General features: G+C 41.7%; 1 protein-coding gene across 1 annotated transcript in view; it reads right to left on the bottom strand.

Annotated features, from left to right (window-relative positions):
* Positions 1-25314, bottom strand: part of dscamb (Down syndrome cell adhesion molecule b) — a 123972-nt gene that overhangs the window by 33308 nt on the left and 65350 nt on the right. Inside the window, 8 exon segments of the mRNA XM_063907849.1 lie at positions 2642-2821; positions 6782-6901; positions 9537-9815; positions 10721-10993; positions 12255-12551; positions 13641-13916; positions 14051-14329; positions 14601-14747. Coding sequence (XP_063763919.1) covers positions 2642-2821; positions 6782-6901; positions 9537-9815; positions 10721-10993; positions 12255-12551; positions 13641-13916; positions 14051-14329; positions 14601-14747 — 1851 coding nt within the window.

Below are 25314 nucleotides of genomic sequence, written 5' to 3'. Positions count from 1 at the left end.
AGAAACGGACATGAGGGTGTGCACAGTAATGGTCTCTCCTTTTCAAACCACTCATGCGAGTAAGTACACTTTTACAGAAAGCGTCTTGAGTGTTCGAGTACAGTTTGGGGTTTAAAGGGCATGAAATGTGATCTGTTGATGAGTGACAAGCATGTGGCTGAGCCAGCATGTGCAGTAATGACCAAGCAGCCAATACCAGCAGAGGAAGTCCAGCACACAGGTTTATCATAGGCCCAAATAACTCGCAGCAGTTTCCTGTAATGTGTATTATTCCAGCTGTTAAAATGACACGTCAATGCTAACCGAGTTATAAATGACTGAGAGGTTTTAAATGACACTGCAAGAGTAAATGGGCAGAGTGTAAAAAGAGACTCACATGTTTTTAACCCATATTCAGTCTTATCTGCAGTATCTATTAGGGCACGATTTGGAAAAAATAGCGATGTGATTCACAATATTGGAGGGTTGATTATTTTCATTTAATTTCTGTCAATATCATTGAAAAATATATTAAATGATTATGGTGTGATTTTATTTTTATGAAGACGTGTACCAAACTAATGTGTTTTTTTAAAGCCTGTAGTATTAGTTGTTTCAGACAGGGTGACGTGCTGCAGTAGAGGCAGTATGAGAAAAATAAAGACTTTTTTTAACATTAATGCATGGAAACATGTCACAGTAGAGGCACTTCATACAAAATGAGCAGCATATGTTCTCTTTAACAGCCCAGTTATATAAGCTAAAACACACTGTAGCCTATTACTGAAGGCTTTGCTTGTTTGTACTTTTCTTTTCTTTAGTTGTAATGAATAAAAAATGTCTAAAAAATCAATGTTAGAGATGGATATGCTGCTGAGAGAGGAGTGTTGTGTAGCTGCAGCCTCAGTGTTTGCTCTCTCTTGGTGGAAAATGGAAGAAAAAAAGGTTAGCACAGCCATAGGTCAACTCGCTGCATAGCAACTGGGAGCCACAGTCAGCAGACTGACCTATGAAAACACAGCGAGCATGTTCCTCTCTCTCTGCTGCTGCGGCACTGACGGCTTCACACAGCGGCAGCTCCCAAACTCGTACACTGCGAGGCTTAATTACAGTGACACATGGATATCCAAGGCATGCCAGCTGATATTAATGATAACAAGTGCAAATTTCTCTAGAAGGAATTAATTTTTTGTGGGCTTCCTTTTTTTTACAGAAAGGTCAGAAGTCAGGGTCAGTTAGCTACTTTCCATCCTATCACTTTAAAGTTTGTATCCCTTGTAAATGTCAGGTTTTGTACATGTTTAACACAGTTGTTTTCTACATATGAGCCTTTAGGCTGGTGAAGAGAGAGAGAAGAAGAAGAGATAGAGAGTGGTCTGCCTGTCACGGGGGCTGCTTGTGCTCCAGTTTGATAACGGCAGGGAGAATAAACCCAACTCACATCAAAGAGCCATGAGAATAAGGACACACTCCTAACGCTATAGGGGAGCTACATGCTAATACTCACTAGAGGCAGGAGACCTTCAGTCAGGGACAAAAACATGCCTGCAACTCAGACAAAAATACACTTGAGCACAGGACAATAAGCTGGGATAGGGATACGATTCCACTTTTCTGTCTTACACTATTTGTTTTTTGTCATCTCACTCAGTAATAAGTCAGGGTCATGACCCCTTTAATGCTTTTCTGTAAGGGGACATATTAAGAATACATCTTTTAAAGCTTGTGCGCATCCATATGGGTATTTAGTGTTCCTACCAACAAACAAGGCGTGAAAAAAAACAGTTATTTGTCATCTGCCTAGGTAAAAGCAAAACTAAAAAACATGGGATTTCAAAAGGACATATAATGCTGAAGTTCATATTAGTATTTTGTGCCTCTAGTGGGACATGTCTCCATTCTTTAATGTTCAGCTCTTTATTTTTCTCATACTGCCTGTGCTGTAGCACCTCATTTCACCCTCTGTCTGAAACCAGAGCCCAGTCTGCTCTGATTGGTCAGCTGGCCGGCTCTGTTGTGATTGCTCAACTGCTTAGAGATGTCCCGCCCCTTAGCCTATCACGCACAATGTGTTGGAGCACTAGGCAATAATCAGAGTCGAAGTGTTTAATAATGATGTCATTATGTTCTGGTAGTAAACAAAGGAGTCCAATGGAGGGTTTTCGTGCAGGGGGGGAGCGTGTGGGAGAGAAACTCCCTCTGGAGGGAACACAGCTTTGCAAAGGTGTGGCCTACTTTCCTTTGCAAGACAATCAATTCAGGCTAAGCTTGCATTGGAGGAGGAGAAGGAGGAATACAGGTATATTCAGACTTTAATTTTAAAAATAATGTTTTTAACATTTAAGTAGTAGATGTGTTCATCACAATGTATTTAGTTCAGTGAAAGTAAGACAGAGTATGCCAGGATCTGTACCTCTCAGACTCAGTTTGTTCCACATTGCACAGCTACTGGATATGCTGATGTGCATCTCGCTTCCTTCTCTACTTTAATAAGTTCAATGTCTGGCTGATCAACTTTACGAGGAGTACACATATCTGTAAACCCAAGAGCTGGGAACTCTTTCTAACAGCCCGCACGCTGCACCAACCCCCAGACGTTACAATACACCATGATTACTCCCCATCAGCTGTTATTGATCGTGCATCAGATGCAGCCTCTTACTTTTGACGGTGAGGTACATCGACTTGCTGACATCAGCTCCCACGTCGTTGCTGACCTTACACAGGTAGAAGCCGCTGTCGTCCTCCAGCACGTGTTTGATCAGCAGAGAGCCGTTGATCAGCAGCTGCACCCGAGAGCCGCTGTTCAGAGGGATGGGCTGAAACTGAGGGACACCGGCACCTGGGACAAAAAGCAAGAGGGAGCAGAAACAAACAAATGTTTACATAACTAATGAGAGAATAAGCATTTAAATAGAGTATAATATCCGAGTCTTCATATAGTCCATGTATAGAGTGGTGCAGTGATGACATATTTCGGCAAGCAATGGGATTTTTCCATTGGATTTGGGATTTTTGTTTTCACCAGTGGGGTATTTACAGAAGTTCAAATCTCTTCAGCTTGTGTGAACCACAGACCTTATTTCAGGCTTGTAACTACAAACACGTTCAAAAAACCGTTAGAGAATAGGGAATAGGAAATGGTAAAATGCTTACAAATGTTCTAGATTTTAGGACTCTTACAGTAGTATAACATGTTAGCTGTGTGTCAGTGTGTGTTTGTGTGTGTACATTCGTTTGACCATGCGTCCGTGTTTACAGATTTTATGACAAAGCCCGTCAGATTAAGCGAGGATTGTAAACATGTTTCTTAACACCAGGCCTAAATCCTTAAACCGCCAAGCAGCTGCTGAGTGCAGGGAAACAGGCCGAGCTGCTGCTGTGATGCAATCACTACTGACATAATGCTCATGTTTAACAAGGCAGCAGATTGGTGCACAACAAAAACAGGTAGAGAGCGCAGAGGCCTCTCTTTGCTGCTGGCCTTCAGCACTGAGAGCCTCAGAGATGTAGCGAGGCATGGATTTATTTTGACGATTTATCCCTGTGTGTCCTCTGTTTGGGTTTATTCTTCATATTTGTGTTGGATTCAGATGAAATAGTTATACGGACTGCATATATGGCCTTGGATGAGGACAGAGTAATCCTAAAGGCCTGGGTACGATGCGATACGATCAAACTTTATCCTCAGATCAAGTCTGAAATGTTTCTTGCATCACAGCAGCTCCATTTGCAACATCAACAAGGAAACAAACATTTAACAAGTTATAACCATCACTGAAGACATGTGTTGAAGAGGATTAGGGACACAGGTGATTTGAACACTGACTTCAGAATTCTGAATATTAATCTCAGAACTGAAAAAAGAATCACTTTTGTCAGAAACCCCTCGAAAATAACCCTCTTCCATACTGTTGACCTGGGATGTAACTCTTTATTTAGTTTTAAGATTTATAAATGTGCACTAAAGAGTACTTCAGTCGAATTTTCTTTAAAACCCTGTTTTTCTGACCATAACACAGTTTCTTCCCCTCCGCTACCGGCCTCATCAACAAGGCCCCGGACCCCCCGCTGACCCTGGCCCTCAGCCACATCATATGCATTACATTAATGCACATGATGTAACAATATTTCTTTTTGCACATTGTAACTTTTTAAGAGATGTACAGTTTTGATCAGTGTTTTAATTTTTGTTCTATTTTAATGTATTTGCACCATACACACCGGGACACATTCCTCCATGTATCTCCTATTAGTCTGGTTTGAGAACTCTGCAGATATCTTTTTTCCCAATTCTCCACAGCCCAATAGGACTGACATTTGATATCCATCACTGAAGCATCTGTGAAATAATTGGACTGGATATCTCCGACAGATTCTGGCCTGCTGCCTGCGTGTAATTAATACCCATCTTTTTAATAGAAAAAGATATCATCGCTCTTGTTCTATTGTCAAACAATACAGTGTCTCTTTCTGCGATGGCGGCGTTAAATCCACAGGAAATGTCAGTGAGGATGAATTATAAAGCCAGTGTCTGCTCCTATAGAGATAAAAGCACTGTACTGCACCTCGCTCATGTAGTATTAAACACGTGTGTGAACTGAGCCAGACGCTGCATTAGCTCGTGTTAAAGTTAGCGTGTAGAGATTAGGCTATTTAGTGCGCTGTGGGTTTTTGCTTTTTAATTAAAATGCAGTCAAGTGGCCGTGGCAAGCAAAGGGTCAAGTGGTGACTTTGTTCCTGCTCCCCTGGAGAGAAACACAGAGAGAGAGAGAGAGAGATGTGTGTGTGTGTTCTTCCTTGAATTATGGATTTTGCATATCCAAATGGTGCTAGTCGTTATGCTAATGGTGGTTGACCTTTACTTACTGCTCCATATCTCCCAGAGACACTCATCTGGCTCTCAGCTAGTGAAATCATGCCAGACAGCCATTCTCTGGACAAACTGCACTCTGGCCTACAACCAATTACACGATAACTTCCCAAGCCACCTACCCTGGATAGGATTTCTGTTGGAGGTGGTTTTCATTGCCTCTGTGCTCTGACTGATGTCCTGCACAACAACATATTCCAAGTCACCAGCAGATATGTGAGTAAAATGTGCTAAGAATATGTGACTAGTGCAGAATGGGCAAAATGTGCATGCAGCCTGTTGCAGTTTCTCCCACTACATTTTAATGTGTTCAGCTTTTAGCTTTCTGTTTCGATTTTACATGTTATTCTCCAGCTAGTAACTTCTATTAACAACTAATTAAGCTGTGCCCCCTCTAAACTTTCTTCTAGAGAGATTTTGTTTGTTGATTTTGAATTGCTGCATCCACGCCACTGCAACTGCATGTCTGCCCTGTTTACAACAGGGAGAACCTGATCATGCTAAAGCCTTCTAATATGCTGGTCAGAAAGAAGACATTCCCCTCTGAAATCTGGAGAACGACACAGAGGATGTTGGGTAATCCGAAGAGATGAAGGAGGAGAGCTGGGTCCAGATTTATTGATAAAAGAAGACACAAGCCGTCTCCCCCACTTTCATCATGGGCAACATAAATTCACCTGCTAATAATTGGACGAGCTAACGGTGTTAGCTAGGAGTCAGACCGAATATCTGGAGTGTAATTTAATGTGGTTTATGGAAAAATGGCTGCATCCGGATATGTGTCTCCATCATGTCTTCATTATGTCTTCACTGTGAGCCATAAGTCTTCATCATCTGGGATTAATAAAGTATTTTGATGGATTTATTGATGGAGGCCTCAGGAAATTTAGCCAAAAACTGACCTTCAGCCTGGCCAACTCAACCACTTCCTGCTGGCTATAGCTAAAGTTTGTTTTTAACGCTACAATTGAGTAAAAACACAAACTCAAACACACACACACACACACACACACACACACACACACACACTGCACTGAGGTGGCTAATCCCTCTGTACTGATCGGGACTGGTCAGGCAGTACTAATCGAGCATGAGGCCTGTCTTTCATGCACGCCCGCACACACACATCCAATCAAAGGATGAAAAACAGATCTCGTTCCTTTGATCATTGGGCCACACACACACACACACACACACACACACACACACACACACACACACACACACACACACACACACACACACACACACACACACACACACACACACACACACACACACACACACACACACACACACACACACACACACACACACACAAACACAAACACCACATTGGTTGTTGTCCTTCTGCTGGGGAAGCTTTCATCCCTGGTTATATGGATGATGGAGCAACACCTGGGGCCCCTCTTCATCCGCCCGGCTCAAGTGGCTCAACTCACCTGCTGTCTGTCTGTCCGTCCCTCTGCTAACGCTCCATCTGTCTCTCTGTCTCTTACTCTCTGATGATTCTCTAATGGTGCAGGTGGAAACACTGCAAGCCCCCAGACCCATGTATACAGAGCAGATGGCTGTGTGTGTGTGTGTGTGTGTGTGTGTGTGTGTGTGTGTGTGTGTGTGTGTGTGTGTGTGTGTTGTGCATCCGTGCAATCACACACATGTGCTCTGGCTTTGGATGAAGCAAATGGAAACCACTCACCTGCAAAAGCACTACTACTGCACTCACCTTCATACACATTATGAAACCCAAGCTGAGACCAAGGTGTGGTCCAGGCAGCTGCACACACTAGTAAGCAAAACTGCAACTATAATAATCTTCTTTTTTATTCCACATTTGAAATTAAGAAATGTGACTTCATTCTAAATCATACTTCTGGTGTGTCTGGCAGGTTAGATTGCAGTTTCTAATGCGCGCTGTGTTGGATGTACCTTTTGAGTGTTCCCATACGATGGTGGGTGGAGGGTATCCTTCAGCCGAGCAGTTCAGAGTCACAGTCTTCCCGTAGATCCCGTCCTGATCCTCAGGCTGCACCACAAACTGAGGAGGAACTGCACACACACACACCCGTTAACCACTTTCCACTATAAAAAGTAGCAAATTTTAATCAATCATGTCAGAGAAGAGATGAGGAGTTTTAGCTTAAATCAAAATGTTAATCTGAGCCATTTTTGTAAAGTATGTTTAACATTGTTATTGTATCGTGCACCAGTGTTGTGAAGTAGATCATTAAGTCTCTAAATAACTATTACTGTATTCCCATACAGTTAATATATACAGTGGTATGCAAAAGTTTGGGCACCCCTTAGGAAAACCACTGCATCAGTTTGTCACTTGCTGAGCTTTTGAAGCAGCAACTTCATTTTAACATATGTTATACCTTATGGTAACAGAAACATCTCAGTAGTGAAATAACTTTTATTGGTCAAACAGAAACATGTTTATGTGCATTCAAACAAAAATAGGCATGTGCATAAATTTGGGCACCCCTAAGAAATAATTCCATTAATATTTAGTATTGCCTCCTTTTGCTGCAATAACGGCCTGTAGACGCCTCCTGTAGCCACAGACAAGTCCCTTAAGCCTGGCAGGTGGTATTTTGGCCCATTCTTCCACACAAAACGTCTCCAGTTCAGTCAGGTTTCTTGGCCTCCGTGCATGGACAGCCTTCTTCAAATAAATCCATACATTTTCAATGATGTTAAGGTCTGGGGACTGGGATGGCCATTCCAGAACATTGTACCTGTGCTTCTGCATGAATTCCTTGGTGGATTTTGATCGGTGCTTAGGATCATTGTCCTGCTGAAAAATCCAACCCCGGCGTAGCTTCAACTTTGTGACTGACTCTAGAACATTCTTGTCAAGAATCTCCTGGTACTGTAAGGAATTCATGTGGCCCTCAACTTTAACAAGTTTTCCAGTACCTGTGCTAGCCACACAGCCCCATAACATGATAGATCCTCCACCAAATTTTACAGTGGGCAACAAGTTCTTTTCATTGAATGCAGTGTGTTTTTTTCGCCATGCATACCTGTTCATGTTATGACCAAATAACTCAATCTTGGTCTCATCTGACCACAGTATTTTGTTCCAAAATGCTTCTGGCTTGTCCAGATGTGCTTTTGCATACCTCATGCGACTCTTCTTGTGATTAACACTCAGGAAAGGCTTTTTGCACATCACCCTTCCAATGAGCTCTTCCTGGTGCAAAGTACGCTGGATTGTGGAACGGTGAACAACTACACCATCAGCAGCCAGATGTTGTTGTAGTTCTCTGGAGGTGGTCTGTGGCTTCTCTGTGACCATTTTCACCATCCTTCGCCTGTGCCTTTCCCCTATTTTTGTCGGCCTACCACATCTTTCCTTCACACGGACTGTTCCTGTGGCCTTCCATTTCACAACTACGTTTCTGACTGTGGAGACAGACAGTTTAAACCTGTCAGATAATTTTTTGTACCCTTCTCCTAATTTATAATGTTGGATTATCTTAGCTTTCAGGTCAGTGGAGAGTTGTTTTGAGGTCCCCATCTTGCCACTCCCTAAGAAAGAACCTAGGCCAGGCACAGCCAGCTATTACCTATGTTAAATAGCCTTTTTCATGATTGGTTCCACCTGTCTTTGTAATTGAAGGTCTAATGAGCTAATCAAAGCAATTTTGTGCAGCAACCTGTCAGCTATAAATCCGTACAGGTGTTGAAATGAATGCTATTTATAAGGGTGCCCAAACTTTTGCACATCCCATTTTTTGCATTTTATTTTATTATAATAAAACTATGTAATGCTACCCTAAGAATTTTGGTCTGGAAAACACTAAAACGTCTACATCTTTGTAGGAAAACAAATGTTGTTGCTGTGATCTTCTATTATAAAGGAAAAGCAAATTGTCATGAAATCTCAGAGGGGTGCCCAAACTTTTGCATACCACTGTAGGTATGTAGAATAAAACATGTATTGTTTTTCTCTGTTCCAATCATAATTCAAGTTACAAAAAGGTCATTTTAATAAACGTTTTACAGATATCAGTGTTGAGAACCTTTTACACTTCCTGGATTAAGATACATTTTTAGACCTTGACAAAAATATCAATCAGTCAATCAAAGTTTATTTATATAGCCCAATATTAAAAATGTTACATTTGTCTCAGTGGACAAGGATATGAATATGACACCGTCTGTCCTTGGACCCTCACATTGGACAAGGAAAAACGTCCTAAGAAACTCCACAGTTAACGGGAGAAAATGAATGAAACCTCGGGGAGAGCGACAGAGGAGGGGTCCCTCTCCCAGGACAGACAGTTTGTAATAGATGTTGTGTGTAAATTCAAATACCTGTCATTAAAGTAATCACATGTACTAAATAACGTGACTTTAAGAAACTTCATTACTTAAATTGCCTATTGGCTTCTTAACAGAGTAACTGGTTATCTGCAACATAGTTTTCAAAAGGGACTTTCCCAGTACTGTTGACACATGTTTTAGCTGTATGTATTATGGTCTGTGTGTCCAGATTTTAATACCAGTCACACGGCATTAGTCAATTCTACCTTCAGCCACACAGGAGGAAGTGATGAGTGAAGTTTGGCCAGGGATTACTTAAAATTAGTATTAGTATTAGTAATAGTAGTCTACAGGTTGCCAGTAGACATTTAGCCCTAATTCCTAAATCTGTTCCTCTGTTTCCTCTCACCTCTCACAATGAGCTGACTCTGGTGCTCCACAGCCGCCGCCTCGTTGCGGGCGACGCAGGTGTAGTTGCCGTTGTGGTCGGGCGTCAGGTTGGAAATGCGCAGCGAGCTGGTGAAGTCAATGTTATCCACGGTCACGCCCAGGCTGATGGGGATCGGACGGCCGTCTTTCTGCCAGGTGATGTCCAGAGGGCGGTCGCCCGACATGACCACGCAGGGGATGAAGACGCGCTGACCGATGGTGAACCGCTGGAACTCAAAGGGCTGGATGTAGGGAGGGACTGGCAGAGAGGAGGAGACACGGAGATCACATGAGAATTCAGCCAGAAGCAGGATTGGGGAGTAATGGATAACAGGTAATCAGGAAACATAAAAAGGTAAGTGTATTCTCTTATAGCTACAAGTTTTGTGTTTAAGTGTGAATCTATACGCCTACTGCCTGAATCTGCATCATGGTTTTCACTTTCTTTGTTTAATTTGTTGTTTTTAATTCAGTATCTAGGAATCTGCTAATTCCCAGTTACAGAGTATCTAATGAAGGCTGTAGCAGTGATATTACACAGTGACTGATCTTACATCTGTAATAGGTAATACTTAAAAACGGCTTCCCCATTAGGCCCCCCTCCCTCTGTACAGTATGCTATATTACACTTTCCACTGGAGCGAGGGGAACAGAGGGGGAGAGCTGAAGAGAGCGCCATGATATAAAGCAACCCTTCCCAGCGGTGCTGTAGAGAGCGAGTGCATTTGTTAATTTACTCTGCTCATGCTTAAAAATGCGCAAGTGTCTTTGGGGATCCCCGGAGTCCATTATCTCCACTTTGTTGTGAATTAAATAAGGTGCTAAAGTGCTGCTGATTTCACTGTTAGTTCAACTCACTGGACACTCACACACACAGATGACTGGTGTGTGTGTGACAGCTGGAGATTTCCCTCTGAATATAGAGCAGTCGGTTTGAATAGATCTAATTGTATTACTGTGTTGTTGTATCATGAATCCAGTTTGACTCACTCTGAATAAGCGCTTATCCTGTAATCAAGGGTTAAGATGAGTGGATAAAATAGTAGATTGATTGGAAAGTAACTAGGACGATTCACACAGGTACTATTTTGACATAATTTTACTTCACTTATATCATATTTCTACACATTTCAGAGGCAAATATTTTTCCTGAAATGTACTGACCTCTGACACGCAGGTGCACGCTCTGGGAGTCCATCTTGTTGGGTTGGACCATCACTTTGCAGTTGTACTCGCCGGCGTCCACCTGCTGCACGTTGGTCAGCTTCAGTGTGCCGTTGTTCTCGAACGCTCGCTGCCGGTGGTTGAACGGCAGCAGCGCCGAGTTCTTGTACCACTTTATGGAGTAGTAAGGGTAGCCAATCACACGGCAGTGAATGAACGCGTCTCGTCCGGCGATCGCCGTGATGTTTTTCATCGGGCGGATGTTGGCGCGACCTAAGAGAGGGACAGAGAAGGGGAAAAGATCCTCTATAAAGACATTCGGTGGAAGGTGAATCGAATCACGTTGGCTTTATTTTTGGTGTTTTTGTAAATAAAATACTTTCCAAAATGAATTAAACAACTGCTAGACACAGAACATGAAACATTTCTCTCTACAGCTTCACGTATTGTACCTGCCACTAAAATATTAATACACGCAAAATAAACTGTTGTTTGTTTTACAACAAGATGTTGGGCTTAACTGTGAGCAGACGGCGGTAAAGTGATTAAAGTGTGCTCGCCGTCTGCAGGAAAACAGAGCGTTTAGATAACGCTGCTCCTGCTGTTTACCCACATCACTGTAATCTGCATTCTGCGCCTCATAAAATGGAAATAAGAGTAATCGCTTTAACATCGGATCGTGAATCGGCTACTTGAGTAAACACATGCAGAAAGAAACACACTCACACACACACCCGCAGATTAATGCAATCATGCAAATAGAAGTAATATATTTTTCTTCCGGCTATTTACAAACCAGCCCATTTTGGAAACCCAATATCCAGATATGTGCAGCAAACCGGAGTAATTCATTTGACCTAAAAATACAGGCATCTAGGAAGTAATAATTTGGGGGGGAAAAAGACGATGCTACAAAACTACAAATTATGCAAGGAGCAGAGGAGGAAAATAAGACACAGGACCAAAAATCGGGGCAAAATCTATCAGTGTAAATGTGATTAGGAACCTAATATTAAATACATCTAACACTTCATTGCTTTCTGCTTAAAATAAGAAGGGACATGGATCTAGCCTGGAGTTGCTGTTTTTTTGCCTTTACAATTTGCACAGCTTTAAGGACGATTGTGTCGTTCTGCCCATCATGGGTCACCTATTGTATTGCAGAGACATTCATATGCCCCTCTAGGAGTTATGAAATGTGGTTACACTCGGACTTGTCACATTTTTTATTTGTGCAAGAGTTGCCACTACATCATCATTTTATTATTGTGGCCAAAGTAATTTGTGCTGACCATATTATTTCAATATCGCTCATTTACTGCAAACACCAGACAGGCAGCTGGACAGACAGACAGACAGACAGACAGACAGACAGACAGACAGACAGACAGACAGACAGACAGACAGACAGACAGACAGACAGACAGACAGACAGACAGACACACAGACACACAGACACACAGAGAGACAGACACATAGAGAGACAGACAGGTATGTGTATTGTTGTTCTTGGAGGAGCTGATTTGACAAGCACCTCTTACGTTTATTCGAGCCTGGTGGTAAACGACCCCGGCCGAGTTGCTGCACGTGCACCGGTACACCCCGCCGTCCTGCACCTGGGTGTGCGTGACGTTCAGCTGGCTGACCACGTGGCCCTCGTGGGTCTCGTAGTGGCCCAGGTGGTGGTGGCTGTCCTTGATGACGGGGTCGTCGTCCAGAGACCAGGTGCAGCGGGGGGGAGGCGTGCCCTTCACGTTGCAGACCAGGAAGACGGGCTCGTTGGGGTTCACCACTTTCTCGCTGAACGAGGACAGGATCTTTGGAGTACCATCTGCAGTGGGGGGGGGGGGGGGGACATGAGAGTGCATAAAGATGTTGAACTGTAGTGCTGCCCCCTAACAGTCCAGCTGATGTTAGCTGGGTAAAAAAGGCAAGTCAAGCTATTTTTTTATTTGTCTATCAGTCACGATTAATCAACGTTGAAATCCTATTCGTATATTGGGCGAAGATAAACAAATGCACGTGGTGTTGTAATAAAGAGATGCTTTATTGTACTATAGTCCGACAATTTTTCTGGCACAGTGTAATTCTCTCATTCTGATTCCTCATGTCTTTTTGTCTTTTTACTGTCATGCAATTCATGCAACTCTGGGTCACACTTGGTGATGTTACTAATTTGTGGTTTTCAGATTGATCACCCGCATTAACCGTAGTAACTGTTAGGGGTCAATCTGTGAAAAAAAAAACACTTGTTTGTTGACGACAGTGACTCTTTCGTCCACCAGGGGTTTGCTTCTGAAACGTTTACAGTAGATCTGCTGCTCTCTGATAATCTAGATCTGTTCCACATGATTATAGATTATCAATATCTTCTTTCTACAGCTCCCACACCACAGGATACAGTTGCCTGAGCAACGCTGCCAATGTAAGCTATTGGATACATGTGTGCGTGTGTGTGTGTATTTGCAGGATTATCATTCTGAAGGTGGAGAGTCGCAGAAGGATGGCCTCAACACAAAAACCCTGTATTGATCCCCTGAATCTGTTTCTGCTAACAGCTGCTACAGCGAGGCTTCTGCTCAGACTGCAAGGCTTGGGGAGTAATGGATTACATAAACGCATGTCTTAACTATACAACTATACGTATCATTTTTATCCTAAATATCTTGGTTTCTTCTTTTTCAACAGTGACATTGATCTGTTGTCTTACATAGGACAACTAAGTTGCAAAAATCTTATAGATATTCATTTTCTCTTGGATTTATTTGTATTGCATTTTAAATAAAGGTAATCAAAAAGCAGGTTACATGACTTTTATCGTGATTCTTACTTTAGTGTGATTTATTGTCATACTAGATTAGATTACTGAATACATTTTTAAAGTCACCCTCCCAACCCTGCCTATAAATCCCATGCTCACCTTCGAGGATGACTTGCACGAAGTCCTGTGCGGACATCTTGCCCTTCCTGGCAAAGCACTGGTACGCTCCCCCGTCGCTCTTGGACATGCCCTCCATGATGAGGTTCTCCCGGTTGAGCCCGGTGAAGCGCACGTTATTGCCGGGGTAGATGATCTCTCCGTTGCGGTACCACGACAGCTCATACTCATCTGAGCCGCTCACGCTGCAGGACAGAGACACCTTGCTACCCACGCTGCCTTTCACCTTCCGGGGGCTGACCACTGCCTTCAGGGGTTCTGAAAGAAAACAATGCAGCATATTCAAGTCAAGTGTACTTATCATGTATAATAGCCCAACTTTTTACCGATAACTTAAGTAAGGTCCTTGAGTAAATGTACTTTAACCAACCACTGAGTGAATAAAGACTTACGTTTGATGTACAGGCGCCCCATGACCTCAGCATTGCCGTAACTGTTCCACACTTCGCAGACGTACGTCCCGGAGTCGCTGGGCTGCGTGCTCTCGATCAGCAGTCCGGTGATGGTCTGTCTGAAGCGGCTATCGGGCTCCAGAGGGCTGTTGTCCTTCAGCCAGCGGTATTTGGGTGTTGGGTAGCCTGAGGCCTTACAGGGCAGCTCCACCCGGTGATTGATCATCACCTCTCTGTGGTCAAAGCCATCTAGGATGCCCGGCTCAGCATTGGTGGGGTCTGGGAGGAGAGAGAGTGTAGGGTTAATTAGTGAAGAGCCACAGGTCGGTTTAATCCCATATTAATAGAGTGGTGAAGGAATGAGTCCAAAGACCTAGAAATTACTTAGCATTTTAGCACGTCCTGTTCCATCGCCTTAAAGTCAATGGTTTCTTTGCCTCAAATAAGCATTTTTTATCTATAAATAAAAAATATCTACCCTAAGATGTCAATACTGTAGTCCTGAAAGTTATTGCAGTTAAACTGATCCCGGTCTGAATGCAGCCCTGACCTGAAACGATGAGACGCGCGCTGTTGCTCTGCCGCGTCTCGCCGGTGTAGCGGTGGCGGGTCGTGCAGCGGTAGTTATTCAGCCCATCCTCAGGCAGGACGTCCAGAATATACAAGGCTCCTGTGGATGTGATGAGATATCTTTGCCCTAGGAAAGACAAAAACAGGGGGAAACACATGAAAGAGAGGCAGCCGTCATGTGATGGTAATGTAGGATCAAAACAACTTTTTTACAGTATAAAGAATTCATCCAACAGAAGGATTTCTTTCTCCACAGGGTGTTTGGAGAAGAGTCTCACAGCGCACAAAGCCTTTAGAAGTTATTCTTTTTTCCTACATGAGATAATCACCGCTTCTGGAGTTATAAACATGGCAGGATTGTGGGGAATCACGCACCCTTCTATACTCTCATGTGTGGCTGTAAAAGCCTTCTGGGATGTAGTTGGAGATACACTCTGAGATCTTAACATTGAAGTCCAGCTACATGCTTGCTGGTCATTCAGCCAAATGGTGCTGATTCTAGCATGATTTTTCAACTGAACACATCATTCTCATGAGCTGAAAAGTTAGAACTGCCCATTTTTTCAGCTTCACATTCACATTCTGCTCATTTTCAGGTTTATATAAGTATGTTTTGCCTCTACTGGGAAATGTTTCCAAAAATATGTTCAAAAAGCTATTTTTCTCATATTGCCTGTGCTGCAGTACCTCTTTTCACCCTCTGTCTGAAACCACAGCCGAGTCTGCTCTGATTGGTTAGCTGGCCGGCTCTGTTGTGATTGGTCAACCGCTTAGTGACATCCCGCCCCTTAGACTCTTAACGTAGTCTATAAATATGGACTTTTATTGAACGTTAAAATAGTTTAATGTAATGTAAAAGATGTGGAGTGGAATGAGACTTGCACATTCAGAGCAGCTAACCTCACCAATGTTTTCTGTGCTAATACTGTACATTATGTGGTAAAACCACCCAGACAAGAGGTTTCCATTAATGGTTTAATTGCACAAGCTGTCCTTGTTGTAATCCTATAAATGTCTGCCCTCTAACAGTCTTTATTGTCTCGTCTCTTGCCGGTGTGGTAACCTCAGTGGCGCCGAAGCCTGGTGCACACAGCCGATCCCTCTCCGGCTGTCACTGCCACTTCAGTATGTGGGGTAATATTATGTTAATGCTGCAGATCAAACCAGGCTGAGTGGGGTTGTCAACATCCATAAGGAAAGAAACCTTCCTCTCCACCATCACATGAATGCCCACAGTCCCAAGGGAGCAGATTGATGTCAAAACTGATCGAAAAAGCAATTTACAGGAGATTGTCTTCACTGCACAGTGGTGGGCATGCTAAGACAGAGGGAGCTTAAGAAGGCCTGAGGACGGAGAGCCCTGATAACGCTGAGGGCGTCCAGAAGAACAACTCTGCACAGGTTCAGAACCAGTCAGGTTTAATTCTGTGTATGTTTACACATACAAATAACTTGCTTGTTTATATAGCATACAGAAAACCCATAAAGAGAAATTAAAGAAACCCCGCCCCTGCCTGAAACATCTCATTTTGATTCATTTGTTTACTCCCGGAACATAGTGACATCACTTTGTAACACATTGTACGTGATAGGATAAAAGGCGGGACATCTCTAAGGGGTTGAGCAATCACAACAAAGCCGGCCAGCTAACCAATCAGAGCAGACTGGGCTCTGGTTTCAGACAGAGGGTGAAAAGTGGTGCTGCAGCACAGGCAGTATGAGAAAAATAAAGAGCTTGGAGACATGTCACAGTAGAGGCACAAATTACTAATATGAACCTGAAAATGAGCAGAATATATCCTGTTAAAATGGTACGTAATATGTGCCACTCTTCATAAGAGACTTTCACTTCCGTACTTCGATAGCAGTCATGTCAGAGATTTATCCAAAACTAGAAGAAGAAATTGAAGCTGTGTGGGAGCTAAAGCAGATTAACACGGGCTAATTGATTTAATCTGGATATAGGGAGCTGTGAGTATTTCTCTTATAAAGGCATGTACAGTAAGATATGTCTTTTAGATTTATGATGAAACAAAGACTACATTTGCACATGTGCTTCTTTATTTTAAACTTGTGCTGTTTTAATATTTATTGTCTTCCTTTTTTTTTCAAAATGGCCTCTCAAATAGACATGTCAAGATCTTATGAAAAATGCATGGACGAGCAGGTGCAGAGGTTTCTTTTTATTTCTGTGCGGGTTAACAAATTAGGCGCCACATGCCTCAGGTCACAAAACATCTTCCACTATAGATCAGAGAGCAAACATCGGCTTTAACTGCTTAGAAAGCGGTTCCTCTGTATTTCATCCTGCAGTGTTTAAATTACCACACAGAAGAGCAGCACCATCCAAACCAATTAGCTGAACAAATATTAATGAGAAACAACCTAAATGTAATTTCTAACATTAGCTTCTACACAGCGGCTACATGTTTTAATATTCCACTTAATATGCAGGCAAAGCATGCTTAATATGCTTCAATTCTGCATGCATTTTGGATGTTTATACATGCAATGGAAAATCAACCTTGTGGGGTTAAGCAAACGAGAGAGGGGGGATCGAAGGGGGGGCAGGGAGAGAGGGCGGGAGGAGAGAAATTGCACAGCTATTGTAAGCATTGACCTAGATAGAACCGACAACAGATTCCACGGATTTGATGTCCTGAAGGGGTTTCACTGGTTTACATACAGGGCTGTGAGATGGGCAACCAGCAATCTATAAAGAGAGGGAGGGAGGGAGTGTGTGTGTGTGTGTGTGTGTGTGTGTGTGTGTGTGTGTGTGTGTGTGTGTGTGTGTGTGTGTGTGTGTGTGTGTGTGTGTGTGTGCATATGCCGGCAGCCATGCATGCATGCCAGTGTGCAAGACAATTGGAAGGAAGAGGTTCAGGGGGCCAGATGCAGAAACTGTTTTTAATCATGGCTTTATTATTTTTCACTGGTTCTGTATGTTTGCACACAGGAAAGAGAGATCCTTTTTTATTTTGTTTCTTTTGTTTCATTTCAGTTTTTGAAACGAATGATTGATATTTTGAACATTTTGATCAGAACTACAAAATAAAAACCCTGAAAAAACACATATTGTGAAGAAGCAACAACAACAGAAATCCTCCAAAGCTGTCAACATGTTATACTTTGAAATGTTTAATTGTGTGGTTTTACTGTAAAAATGTTTTCGTTGTTAAAACGGGAGATAAACCGCAGCTCTGGTTGCCCAAAAATTATGTAAAAACTCCATGATTTCACACAACAATGTTCATTTTACACTCTAAAACTGTTATAATTTAACAAAAAATTACATTTTAAACCAGTAAATATAACAGTGTACACAGAACCTGAAAAATCAAGTCTGGACTTATCTTTCCGATATATAAAACCAAATCTGAAAGACTTAAAAACCCTTAAAACCACATACTAGGAAGCAGCGAGCCAGATCCTCCAAAGCTGTGAACGTGATATTGTAAATGTTTCATTTTGTGTCCGCACTGTAGAAATGTTTTCGTACTTGCATTAAAAAAAATGGCAGCTTTGGACGACAGAATAATTAATTGAAAAAATATATAATAAAAATGTATTTTATTATGTTTTAATTCACCCACAAAAGTAATTTTAAACCAGGAAAAATAACAGTGTGTGATCAATCAAGATTAGAAATATGTTGGTATATAGGAAAAAGGTAATAAGCCCTGGAGAAGAAAAAAAAACAAGCAGCAACAAAGAAACATCCTCCAAAGTTATTTACTGTTTGCCAGAAAATTCAGTAAAAAGTCGATGATTTCCCTAACGTGTTTATTTCAACCTCTAAAAGTGTTTTAATTTGCCCCAAAAATACATCTCGAACCAGGAAATATAACAGTGTGAGATCAGACCACTAGAAATATATAACTAATAAATAACACCATATCTGAAAGAGGTAAAAAAACCCTTGAAAACACATCACAGAAAACAAAGCAACAACAACAAAGAATCCTCTAAAGCTGTCCACTCTCCTCTCTCTCTCTCCTCCCTTCCTGCTTCTCCATTTTGATTCTGTACTGGTCCTCTGAAATCTCACTGTGGAATCCATCTTGAGTGAGACAAAATGGTATTTCACTCCAGCCGCAGTGAGCTGCTGCTGCAATTTTCTCCTCAAGCACCTCCATGCTCCTGCGATTCCAGTTAAGACGTCAGAGCCCTGGTTATTGTGTTATGACAGAATGAAGTGCAGACAGAGCGGACGCCACAGTCAGGGAGGGGATTCAGAACGGATTGTATTGTGTTTTATTGTATTTCTTCTCTGCGACCCGCTCCCTTTAATTCCACTGCTTTGTCTTTAACTCGCTTCAGCATTCAGGAGTTAGTCCCTTCTACAACGCCAATTTTATTTCAGTAAGAAATGGCAGAATGTCTGAATAACATTGAAATGAAAGAAACTGGGTTACTTTAAAAAGATATTCCGTTACAAGTAAAACAAACGTAATCTTATCTCGGTATGAAAGTAAAGTAACCTGATTTCTTTCTCTTACTTTTGGATTACCTCATTAACAAATACAGCTGGAGTAAACACAAGAGAAAACACTCCCCCCCTGCCTCCCATTTGACTCCTTTGTTTACATCCTGGACATTGTGACATCACTATGTAACACTCACTCTTCTATTTGCTAGTGCTCCAACCCATTCAACTTAATTGGCTAAGGGACGGGACATCTTTTAGCGGTTGACCAATCACAAAAGAGTCGGCCAGCTAACCAATCAGAGCAGACTGGGCTCTGGTTTCAGACAGAGGGTGAAAAGAGGTGCTGCAGCACAGGCAGTATGAGAAAAAGAAAGAGCTTTTTGAAGAGTAAAGCATGAAGACATGTCAGAGTAGAGGCATGAATTAAAAACAAACACAGTATTCTTATTGAATAAGTATTTCAAAATAGAGATGAATGAAAGTAGCCTAAATCAAAGAGGAATTTCACGCAGTTCGTCTACTGTAATCCTGCTAGTTATCTCCTTTTTTTTAAATGACCAGTAATCTGATTACTTTATATATAATCCATTACTCCTGTTGGTAGTCTAGTAGTGTGGTGCAAAGTAGTGCATTAACTGCTGTGGATTAATTAAGGCAGTAATTGAGGCCTCAGTCCCCAGGTGCATTAAATATCCTCTGGACGGAGATTTCTGTGTTATTGTCAGAAAGTGGAGCCTCTCTTCTCTCCATTCATTCACAGGCACTGCTACTGTAAAGTGAAAAAGGGCTCCACTCCACCACACACACTTTATCTAATCATCCCCACTTTGCCCGAGACAGAATCTAATGCAAGCGGCGGGCTCTCACTCTCAGCAGGCTAAATAAGCCTCGACGTACAGATGAGCTGGTGTCACAGCGTCCTCGCTGCCAACGCGCTCTGAAGCCGCTGCGATTTTAAATTAGAGCCGAGCCCAGAGCGAAAGAGTTATAAACTGCCAATGTGTTTATTCCAACTGCACATGCAAAAGAAACAGCTGGAAGCAATGAGACAGCAAGTGGTTCATATTTGTGGGATAATATCATAAATAAACCTGATTTCTAGCATCTGTAGCCACCTAAAAAAAAAGATGATGAATCTAAAAATGGTTCACAGTGTAAACAGAATGCAGAATAATTATCAGACCAGGTGATTGGCTCAATGAGGCATTTACGATATTTTAAAAATATCGATATTTTTAAAATATCGATATTTTTAAAATATCGATATTTTTTCAAACGAGATATAGAACGAGACACTATCGTCAACATCGATATAGTTTCATTTTTGTTGAAAGTACAGCACATTTGTTTCTAATAATAGCCCGTTTGAGCCGCGCCTGCCACTGCTTCTCTCTCTCCCCTTCTGCGTCCAGCTCTCTCACACACACACACACACACACACACACACACACACACACACACACACACACACAACCCCGCATTCCCGCTCCGGTCACATTTTTTAAAAACCCAACAGCGCGAAACATGGCGTCCCAGCAAAATGTCAATCGCGGCGCAGAGCTGGTATGCAAGCAAAAGACCAATACATCAGTAATTTGGAAATGGTTTGGTTACAAGGTGTGTGACGAGTTACAGCAACAGGTGATCTGTAGAGAGTGCTATTTCTGTATATTTTCCACAAAGTCTGGAGATGACTGAAGCTCAAATATCCCTTTGGAAAATGCCATGCTATACTGATGTATGTCAGTACAGCTTAGTACAGAGAGTAACACTTGTAAAAAAGGTGAGCTGGTGAGTCAGAGTTGTTGAGGAGGGGGGTGACTCACTTCCTGTCAGGTCAGCAGAGACAGAGAGATGATGAATGGGCTTCTGAACGTTGGTCGGCCTGTGTGGTAACTTCTCTGGCCCACTTCAACCCTCCTGAGGCACTTCAGACATTAATTTAAAATTAAAAACAGCTGTCTATCATGGGCACACTGTGCTGCATATTAGCATTTTCAACTTAGATATGACTCAAAGGGCTAGTTCATACCAACATTAAAAATACACATTTTTCATCTAACAGTTCATGTATTGGTATTTATCTTTTCGTTCATTATTTTTCTTTGAGTTGCAGAGTTTTGGAGATTTCAGCCTCAGTGAAGACAGCTTTGTCTTGAATATATTGGAACTTAATGTGGCTTGACTTAAACAAAACATTTGAAAAACTACAGCGATGTGTCTTTCTAGAACATTACTCAAAATAACTTGCATACCTTGTGGTGAGGAGTTTCAGGTACAGTAGGAACTAGCTCCTTCTTCCAAACTGCACCTGCTGACCTCGGAGGGAAGCGTGCATCTACACAAGATTCACTGTTTTCATCTTTGCAGAAAGAGGGGGTACATACGATCATAAAGTACTATATAAACATTAGAGAGGAAACATGGACTCCGGTGTGGGGATCTCAGAGGAAGGAATGATTTGTTCTAATTTCTGCCCTGCTCAGAGTCGGGCGTTCGATGCATCGTGAAACAGGGCGCGAGGGGCAAGACGTCTGATAAAAGCTTTAATCTGAGCTGATTGAGGTTACAGCGCAAGACTGACCTCTCTACTGCAGAGCTCCTCGGGGCTGCTTAGCTGCATGCAGAGAAACTCAAATGAGTACAACTTGATACACCATTATGAAGACCAAACCATGAAACTGTCCGGTTGGTGTTAGACACCATGTATGATCAACAGCCATTGTTCTGTCTTCCCTGAGACTGATATGCACACAAACTATAGAGTGGTGCAGGAATGAGTCCTAATACCTGGGAATGACATTTTATCACTTCCTGTTCCTTCATCTGGAAGTGAATGGTTTTCTGAATGTGTTTTCGCCTTAAATAAGGTCTGTGGTTAACACAAGCTGAAGAGACGTCCCACGTCCCAACATTAGCCGCCTTTAGCTTAGCGGTGGTGACGTGAGGTCATGTGACCCTGCTGTAGTTCCTTTATAGCCTAGCGTTAACTTAACACTTCCCACGATTGCAATTACACTTCAAAACTCACACGGTGGTTTTAATAGGTTCCAGTTTCAGTTTGATTCTCTTTATGTTTAATGAATTATATGTATGTAGAAAGACACAGCATGTCAATGTTATGTGGTCTTTACTCATGCCCCTATTAAAGAATCATACAGTATGTGAGATCCATTCTTTGTCATATTCTTGGGAGAGTGTTTAAACCTGCTGCATAGCCACGTATGTGCACACTATGTAAAGTTGAAGGAAATATCTGAGACTGAGCAAACCATCGGGTCAATGCAGACACTGAGGTTGTCTGTTGGATCCATTTAATTAACATGATGACTCTGGAATCAATAAGAGACATGCTTATGGTCAAACTGCTGCAACACACTTTAAATCAGTGGATACAACCCTCTCTGATGCCTCTGTAGAGTAACAACATGATAAATAACATGATAAATATTAAAGAATCATACAGTATGTGAGATCCATTCTTTGTCATATTCTTGGGAGAGTGTTTAAACCTGCTGCATAGCCACGTATGTGCACACTATGTAAAGTTGAAGGAAATATCTGAGACAGAGCAAACCATCGGGTCAATGCAGACACTGAGGTTGTCTGTTGGATCCATTTAATTAACATGATGACTCTGGAATCAATAAGAGACATGCTTATGGTCAAACTGCTGCAACACACTTTAAATCAGTGGATACAACCCTCTCTGATGCCTCTGTAGAGTAACAACATGATAAATAACACCCACAGTACATTTAAACACGAGGAAGAAGTAACATTTGCTTTGGTGATATGAAATTAATAAAAAGAAAGTCAACCTTGAGTTGTGAGTGTTATCTGCCATAGTGTAAGCTCATGTGTCAGATATTTGCAGTTTCTTTTGGTAGATAAGGGTAAGTGTACTGCACAATTTAGTCAATGAAATGAAATAAGACTCTGAATACAGAATTCCTTATAATTTTCTCAAAACTGCAATATGTACTACAGCAATATCCAAAGCAGAGAGGACGAAGGACAAGAAGAAGAACAAGAAGAGGAGGCGAACCAGCATTCACACAAATGCTAGCCAATGCTATCAAAACCAGGTCAAATGGAAAAGCCTTGAGCACCTGTAAAAATCACCTATAAAAATCTCTTTCTCTCAATGCAGCTGCTGCGTGAATAGAGTCAGATGACAGAGCGGCCATTGAAGCCTCAGTGAAGAAAGCATCCTTGGTTCAGAGAAAGTGTTGGCATCAGAGACTCTCTGTCTCTTATTCAGCCTCAAAAAACACTGTGTTCCTGTTTGGCTCATTCTACTTCCTCTCCTGCTTCATCTCCCTTTCTGTCTCCCCCTCTCTGTGTCCTGAATGCTAATACAGAGTGTCAGAACACTGCAATGAAATCCTGCAGTGTCATCCAGTAAACACATCACTTTACCTGGACGTTGACCCCAAAGCTATATTTTATCATGGTTTAACATTAGCTTGTATACTTTAAATCCTGTTATTACACAGCATAGTTGAATACACAATTCTGACAGGAAGTAAACATTAAAGGGAACAGCAGAAGAAGACATACAGACAGGAAGTAAACACTAACACGAACAAGAGAAGAAGACGGACAGAAGTAAACACTAAAGGGAACAACAGAAGAAGACAGACAGCACATAAACACGCAAGGGAACTGCAGAAAAAGACAGACAGCATGTAACACTAAAGGGAACAGCAGATGAAGACAGACAGGAAGTAAACACTAAAGGGAACAGCAGATGAAGACAGACAGGAAGTAAACACTAAAGGAAACAGCAGCTTAAGACGGACATGAAGTAAACACTAAAGGGAACAGCAGCTGAAGACAGACAGGAAGTAAACACTAAAGGGAACAGCAGATGAACACAGAAAAACTAACTGGAAACAATAAGATGCTAGACCAAGACCACGATGCACAACACACTTTATATTATTATTTTTAAACAAAGGGCATCTTCTTTATGTAAAGATATGGATCATGGATATAATAATACTGCTACTATTGAAGGCTCTTTGGATCAATAGGAGAACATAGCAAGCTGTTTAATGTCCCCAAAAGAAACATCTGTGTTTGAAAGTGTGCGTCTGTGTTAGTATCTGCAAGTTAATTTATCTAATGACTACGAGTCACTGGAGCATCATCAACACACGTTGCATTTACGGATAATGATGTGTTTTTTCATTGTTTTGCACCGTTGGTATAACATCTAAAAATCAAACCCCATTAAAGGCCACTTAAACCTAATCTGTTAAAAAAAACACTCAAATGTCACGCAGTTAGGCATTTAATTACATTTCCTTTCTTTCAGAGGTATTTTCAAACAGATCTGAAAAAAGGTAGCCTGAGAGAAATGCAGTGACTGTCAGCGTAACATCGCCATCGCTTTAAATAAAAAATGGGCTTCATCATAAATAATGTGTGCGTTGTAATCCATGCAAAAAATGTCCAACTGCCATGAGCTGAAGAATTCATATTTAATAAACAACTGAACAGTGGAAGGATGTCATCTCAATAAATCATGTGACCCTGAAGTGCAATCTCGTTCCTGGTACTGGTCAGAACGCTTGTCAATGGTGAGAAACCCAAACTGATTTAATGTACACAAAGGCATGAAGAAAGGACAGAGAAAATACATTGAGTATGATATGTGTCAGAGGATTATATACTTTACAATATTTAATGGTGATTTGCCTTCAATCTCATAAATAAAATCATGGAAATTGTATTTTGAACGCGGTTCTATGTATCGTATTATGAAGTTTATTTTATCGTTGCACCCGTTATTTGACTTTTAGAAACAAGATTTCCGCTATAGGCTACTTCTTGACAGAACATGGCTATCAATTCCCAGCAAGAAGCGCTTTTTCTGAGCCTCGAACAGCCTGTGACGCCACTAAATCTAATCAAATAAAATGTTTTGAATAGATGTTTTCCCTTTAACGGACTCCACTAAGATCTTTCCCTTTCAATAACCCTAATTCATTCATTTGTAATCAGGTAAAAATACACTACGGTAGCATTAAACAAGTTTTTCCATTTGAGATGTTGCGCAAATGTGTATTTACTTAAATGTATGGACCGTGAACGCAACAGTTTTGCTGGAACCAAATTATAATTTAGAACTTGTATTTTGAATATAGTTTGGTGATATATCCATAATATTTCCATACATTACTGAACACATTTTGGAGAATCTGAGTGTGAAATGAGCAAGATTGGAACGGAACTTCTATTCTGTATCATGATTGCG

The sequence above is a fragment of the Eleginops maclovinus genome, chromosome 18 (assembly GCF_036324505.1).
Source record: "Eleginops maclovinus isolate JMC-PN-2008 ecotype Puerto Natales chromosome 18, JC_Emac_rtc_rv5, whole genome shotgun sequence".
Taxonomy (NCBI): Eukaryota; Metazoa; Chordata; class Actinopteri; order Perciformes; family Eleginopidae; genus Eleginops; species Eleginops maclovinus.
This window is presented reverse-complemented; position numbering and strand designations above follow the sequence as displayed.